Source organism: Petaurus breviceps, unplaced genomic scaffold, assembly GCF_028583685.1.
Source record: "Petaurus breviceps papuanus isolate PSGF00001 unplaced genomic scaffold, PetGlider_PUasm1.0 188, whole genome shotgun sequence".
NCBI lineage: Eukaryota > Metazoa > Chordata > Mammalia > Diprotodontia > Petauridae > Petaurus > Petaurus breviceps.
Genome location: NW_027185804.1, coordinates 40,171,585 through 40,178,931, shown reverse-complemented (window position 1 = coordinate 40,178,931; position 7,347 = coordinate 40,171,585). Strand labels below are relative to the sequence as shown.

Sequence of the window (7,347 nt, the reverse complement as noted above, 5' to 3'; positions counted from 1 at the left end):
ATGATTGTGATGGGATACTATTGTGCCATGAGAAATGATGAAATCAATGATTTTAGGAAAAAAATGAAAATACTTGCATGAAATAATGAAGATAAAAATGAGCAGGATCAAGAAAACATTATATATATATATATATATATATATATATATATATTAACAGCAATATTGTTTTTAAGAACAACTTTGAGCAAATAAGTCGTTTTAACTATTATAAATATTGAAAGTAACTATAAAGGATATAGGAAGAAATACACTTTTCCTTTTTCCCTAATCACCTAGGGAAATAGACCAAGTGTTAATATTGTTGGGTCAAAAGTTAGAGGTGGGATTTATATTTAATTATAGGATATATCTATATATCTATAGGATCAGTAAAGCTCTGTGAAATTTCCTAAATCTAAACCCTTCCTTTGTTCCTTCCTTCGTTTCTTCCTTCCTTCCTTCCAACTTTTTTCCTTCCCTTATATTTTCTGTTTTTCTTTAATTATATGTGGTGCAAAGGGGTCATGTAGAAATAAATAAAACAATCTTTGGTCTTCCTGTGTTTCTTCAAGTTTGTAAAAATTAGTCACTTCTTTTATTTTACATTTTTTAACTGCAAATACTATTATTATTCACATTTCCTGTGCAAATGATTATCTTCTTGTTTATACTCTTTTCAGTATAAAATAGTAGTTGTATCTTTGAGTGAAAGGAGATGAACAATCTGAGAAATTTATTCGTGTATTATTGGATTGTTTTCCAGAATAGCTGTACACATTCACATTGCTACCAACCCTGGAATAATATGCTGTCTTCTACAACCTTTCCAAATTTGAACTTTCCTGTCTTGTATCATCTTCAGCAATTTGATGGATGTGAGGTAATATATCAGAATCCTTTCCCTTTTTGTATCATGATCCGTCTCCCACCACTGACTTGTGGGATCCCTCAAGGCTCGTGTTTCCCTCCGTTCTGATCTTTCTTTTCACACACTCACACATCTACAAATGAATTATTACTTTCTTGTTCATTCTCTACATCCATCCAGAGTATCTCTCCTTAACTAGAGTTATGAATTTAAAAATTGGCTTCTGGAAATCTTAAGCTCTATATCCTAAAGGAAACTTAAACTGAATACCTCCGAAACAGAAATCATTGTTTTTCCCCAAACTATACATTACTCCCAACTTTCATATTAATATTAATGGCACTAGCATCCTTCTAGTCATGTAGGTTCACAACCTTGGTGCTATTTTTGACTCCTCATCTATCATACATATGAAATCTGATATCAAGCCTTGCTATTTCTACTTTTTCCAACATCTACTACATATGTCCTCTTCTCTCTACTTACACAGATGTCACCCTGGGTTATGGTCTAATCACCTCACATCTGGACTCTTCTAAAAGTCTTCCTGAATCAAGTGTTTATTCATTCCAATTCATCCTCATCCCAGCTAGTGAGCATATTTTCCTAAAGTAAAAATCAGTCTATTTCATTTCTTTACGTAATAAACTCTAGTAGCTCCACATGACCTACAGGTCAAATACATCTTTTTTGAAATTCAATGCCTTTAACAACCTGACTTCTCCTACATTTATACTCTTGTGTTGTATTAATAATTAATCTCCTATATAGCCTCTATGATGCAGCTATATGGGATTATTTGTTGTTCCCAACTCACAATATTTTTTATTTATTTTTATATTGCATTTTATGTTTATTTTTAGTTTACATAATTCATTTTGGCAAGATAATATATATATATAATATATATACATATATATGCATATATACACATACACATTCATATTCCCTTCAACTATCCTAATACTAAGAAGTTTCATAAGTTACAATTATCATTTTTCCATGAAAGAATGTAAAAAGATCAAATGTGATAAGTTCCTAATGATTTCTTTTCACTGTTTACCTTCTCATGCTTCTCTTGATTCTTGTATCTGAATGTAAAATTTTCTTTTCAACCCTGTTTTTTTTTCATCAAGAAATCTTGAAAGTCCTCTATTTAATTGAAAGACCATATTTTCCCCTGAAACATGAGACTCAGTTTTGCTGGGTAGGTGATTCTTGGTTTTAATCCCAACTCCTTTGACCTCCATATTATCATATTCCCAGCACTTTGATCCCTCATTTTCGAAGTTGCCAGATCCTGTATTTCCACATTATTCAAAGTGTTTATTCTTGGTAGCTTGTAATGTTTTCTCCTTGATCTGTGAACTTTGGAACCTGGAGTTTTCTTTTGGAAATCCTTTTCAAGAGGTGATTGGTGAATTCTTTGAACCTCTATTTTGCCCTGTAGGTCTAAAACATCAGGACAATTTTCCTTAAGAATTTCCTAAAGGATGATTTCTAGCTTCTTTTTTGGATCATGGCTTTCAGGCAGTCCAATAATTTTTAAATTATCTCTCCTGGATCTATTTTCCAGCTCAGTGGTTTTTTCAGTGAGATATTTCATATTACCTTCTATTTTTTTTCTTTTGTTTGGATGTGTTTAAGAGTATCTAGATTCCTCATAAAGTCATTAACTTCCATTTGCTCCAATCTAATTCTGAAGGAATGATGCTCTTCAGTGAGCTTTTGATATTTTTTTTCTATCTGGCAAATTCAGTTTTTTAAAGCATTTTTGTCCTCATTGCCTTTTTGAACCTCTTTAGCCACTTGTGTTAGTCTGTTTTTTAAGGCGTTATTTTCTTCAGTCAGTTTGTTAGCTCTCTTTTCATGATTTTCTTGCATCATTCTCATTTCTCTTCCCAATTTTTCCTCCCCTTCACTTATTTGGTTTTCAAAATTCTTTTTAAGCATTTCTATGGACTGTAACCATTTCATATTTTTCTTGGAAGCTTTTGGTGCAGGAGTTCTGGATTCATTGTCTTCCTGATATTCCATGCTTTGATACTTTTTGTCCCCAATAAAGGAATCCAAAGTTGGATTGCTATGCTTGCTTTTCTTCCTTTACTTGCTCATGTTACTTCTCAAATACTTGACTTTTGAGCTTTTTGCCACAGTACAACTCTGCTTTCAGAGAGGAGAGCTTTGTACTAAATTGCTGGAGTTTTGTAGGTCCTGGAGGTATTAGTTGGGTGCCCTCTCTGAAGTCTCCACAGGTTCTTGCATCTGGTCACATACCCCAGGTCCTCTACCCAAGACAGTAATCCAGATCCAAGCAGGTTAAAGCAAGAGCAATTACCCCTCTGAAAAGTTCTTAGTCCTTTATTGAGCTCTGAAGCAGGCATGCAGCAGCATTTGCTGTGCCTCAGCTGCTTCTCCCTCCAGGGGAAGAGGCCAGATCACACTTTCAGCCCTCCTGTTCACAAATTACACACTGACCTTTTACTTTGCATTTGGCATTTATGGGTTGATAATTCTGGGAACTGTCACTACTGCTAGTGATCCACTCTCCCAAAGTCCCTCCAGTCTTGCCTGGGCGGGGCTGCACTGGGGCTAAAACCATGGCCTCATGTGGGGCTGGGCTCTGCTCCCAGTGCCCTGTGATGGACCCCTCCTGTCCACATGCTTGGCTTCCTTCAATAGGTGATTTGTTTCTCTCTAACATTTTGTGGGTTCTTCAGATCTAAAATTTATTTAGGGGCATACTTTATAGGTATTTGATGTGGTTATTTGGGGGGACCCATGGAGTTTTCCTGCTTTTACCATTTTTTATTGACTACAGTAGTTTAATTGCTATTCCCACCACCAACCAGAATGATTTCCCTGTTCTCCTTAACCTATTGTTCTCCCTGGTTTCCTTTAAGGTTGCTCAAATCATGACACATGTAGGAGACACAGTTTGTAGAGCACTGACCATAGAGTCAAGAGGACCTCAGTTCAAAAACAGCCTCAGTCACTTACTAGTTCGTGACCGCGGACAAGTCACTTAACCCCAATTACACAAAAAGACTGCTCAAATCTCAAGTTCTCAAGAGTACTTATTTGATTCCCATCCAATCTCCTTGCTAAGTATTTTCCTTCTAAGATGAATCTCTTCTTGCTAGATTGATGATGACTAGATAAATATGTACATGGTAAATATAGAAAGATACCAATATCTATTATGAGATACATGTTAGTTAAACAAAGATAGATATTTAGATGGTAGATATCTGGTATATGCATGGTTGTCTGGATGTTGTCTACCTCTTAATAAAATGAGCTCCTTTCAGGAAAGGCCCACAGGGGGAAAAAGTGGACATTCAGTTACTTGCCAGACTTTCAGGATTTTCTTGCAAAAAGACATGAACTTAATAAAAAATTTGACAGACAAGATACAAGAGAAATATAAGGTAAATATAAAAAATTAAGTACAAGGGACTCAGCAATGAAAGACTACATTTTATACAAGGGAATGTAAATTTTATGTCTGAGATTATAACTAGCAATCAGGTAGTTTGAAAGAAAAGTTGGGGTAGAGCTGAGGATGATGTGATTCTAAAAAAAATAGCTCCATTTAGGAAAAGGTAAAAAGATTAATTATCTTATATAAATAAGATATGAGAGAAAGAACTGACACAAAGGAGTTCGATGGGGAAGAGGGCTGTTTGTTCTGGAATCCTACTCCCATTGGAAATGTGTTAAAGAGGAGAAAAGATACATATAGATATAGAATGTTATAAAATTCAGAAAGAAATGAAAAGCTAAGGAAATACAGAGGGGGGAACAAAGTTTAGAGGGAAGAGGGTGAAGGAATAGGATGGGGGGATATAAGTGTGCCTACATTAATTGGGAGAGAGGATAAATGAAGGATCTTTGGGGGTAGGTTAAGTAATAGGGGACAAGGTAGTAGGTAGAAGTAAGATAAAGGATTCTGGAGGTATTGGAAATAAGAGAAAAATACAAATATAAAATAAAGATCAGGAGTAGAATTTATTAGAGAAAAGAGCAGAGGCTACAATGATGATCTTAGCCAAAGTTAAAGGTAGTTTTAATCAAAAGAGAAATATAGGGAAACTACACTCTGTGTCAGCCATATTAATCAATATTGTTTCAGACTATTTAAAATAACTAGATAGTATAAGGTTTGAATAGTTCTGTGGTGTAGGAACTAAGAAATTGGTGGACTTTGAAAATATGGACAAACTTGGACTTATGAAGGAAGATGTTATCCACCTTCAGAGAAACAGAGGGATAACAAATATAGTACAGTTGTACATAGATGAATTTGAATGTATGTGTCTATATGTAAGTATGATTATAACTGAGTATATGTATGTGCAGGAAACTGTATATATGTTTGTGTATATGTCCATATAGTATATATAAATATATGTGTGAATGTGTATGTATATGTATGTGCATACATGTGTGTATGTAGCACTCTTGGGGGAGGAGGGAGGAAGGAAAACAAATACAAAGTAAAAAAAATGTTCAGCAGAGAACAAAAGAAGACACATAAGGAAGCAAAGAAAAGCTGTGAAAACAATGTGTAGTATTTAGTACATAGGCTTTCTTTTTTTTTTTTTTTTTTGCTTTTTGGAGGGCAGTTGGGGTTAAGTGACTTGCCCAAGGTCACATGGCTAGTTTTTGTTTTAAGTGTCTCCGGCCAGATTTGAACTCTGGTCCTCCTGACTCCACAGCCGGTGCTCTATTCACTGCGCCACCTAGCCACCCCATAGGCTTTCTTGAAATGGAAATTTATTGCCCCATATTTTGGATCCTCTCTTACATTCTGCTGTGAACATGGCAGGGAATGTTTTTGTTTTCTTTATAGCATTATTTTTCTCTTTTCTTAATGAGTACTTAAGACTTAGAATTAAATAAAATGAATAAAAAGAGAAGGCCTATGGTTTTTTTTTTTCCCTTTCTGTGTACTTCTAGCATTTAACGTCTTCCCTAGCAACATACTATGCACTTAAACAATGCTTATTTACTAACAAAGAACTTAATAAGTCTCATGTTCTCTTTCTTCTTAGTGAGGAAATTCCTATTTATTATTGGTGGTATTTAATAAATAACTAATATTTTTCATGATTTTTCTAGTTTTAGGTGTGCTAACTTTTCCCCGTACACCCATATCAGTGCTGAAGTCATGGGGGATAGAAACAACGTCACTGAATTTATCCTGCTGGGTCTATTCAATAATCAAGAGGTCAAGGAACTTGGTTTTATCTTCTTTTCATTTTGCTATCTTTTGATCTTGATGGGAAATCTCTTCATCCTGACCACCATCAAATTTAGTCAACTCAATGAACAGCCCATGTACTTTTTCCTCAGTTACTTGTCCTTTATGGATGTTTGTTTCACCTCCACTGTTGCTCCAAAACTGATGGTGGATTTATTGGCTCAGAGAACAACCATCTCCTACAACAATTGCATGGCTCAGATGTTCTATGCTCACTTCTTTGGTGCCACAGAGATCTTCGTCCTGGTGGCAATGGCCTTTGATCGTTATGTTGCCATCTGCAAACCACTTCATTACATGGTCATTATGAGTAGAAAGGTATGCCGTCTTATTGTCTTAGCCTCTTGCATAGGGGCATTCCTTCATTCAATCATGCAAGTATTGATTGCTGTTCAGCTGCCTTTCTGTGGCCCCAATAAAATTGATCACTATTTCTGTGATGTGTTTCCTCTGCTAAAGCTGGCCTGCACTGACACTTTCTTGCTTGCTATTGTGTTAATTGGTACCACTGGGATGCTGAGTATTTTGACCTTCATTTCCTTGCTTCTTTCTTATATCATTATCCTGGCCACCTTGAGGACTCAGTCCTCAGAGGGTCGGCGCAAGGCCCTCTCGACCTGTGGATCACACATTACAGTAGTCTTGATGTTCTTTGTGCCCCTTATCTTCACCTATGTACCTACTGGCAATTCTGTCAATGATGATAAGGTGTTTGCTCTCTTCTACACAATCATTGCTCCTATGTTCAACCCTTTCATCTATTCCCTTAGAAATACTGACATGAAGAATGCCATGAGGAAAGTCTGGTTACAAAAACTTCTTTCAAAAGGAAAGTGACCTCCAAGGTCACACTACATGGAATAAATGATCCTGTTTCAAACATGGAATTATTACTAAGTACAAGGGCATAATTTTCCTCCTCTCTAATCAACTTGAGCAGTTGTTATAAGGGCTGGACTAGTTCTTCCTTTCTGAGTTGGACTGGGTATTGGGCTCTTAATCATGAAGTCATAACATTGAATGAAATGTCTTTCTGTGTATTTGTATGTGTGTTTGTGTGTATTTGTATATCTGTTGCTACTAAAAAATACCCCAAACTAATATAGCAACAATCAGTTCACACTATCATTTATATGGTGTCATTGTGTTATTTCACTTCTTTTCCTGCTCTCTTTTATAGGCAACAAATTTATGTATTATAATGATTTTATAAAACTATATAGTCACACAC

At 35.6% G+C, this 7,347-nt stretch overlaps 1 protein-coding gene across 1 annotated transcript; it reads left to right on the top strand.

Annotated features, from left to right (window-relative positions):
* Positions 1-5,828: 5,828 nt before the first annotated feature.
* On the top strand, positions 5,829-6,953 carry LOC138163514 (olfactory receptor 4P4-like). The gene has a single exon (XM_069090972.1). It carries the CDS (start codon positions 6,024-6,026, stop codon positions 6,951-6,953), a length of 930 nt encoding a protein of 309 aa, XP_068947073.1. The 5' UTR covers positions 5,829-6,023.
* Positions 6,954-7,347: the final 394 nt, after the last annotated feature.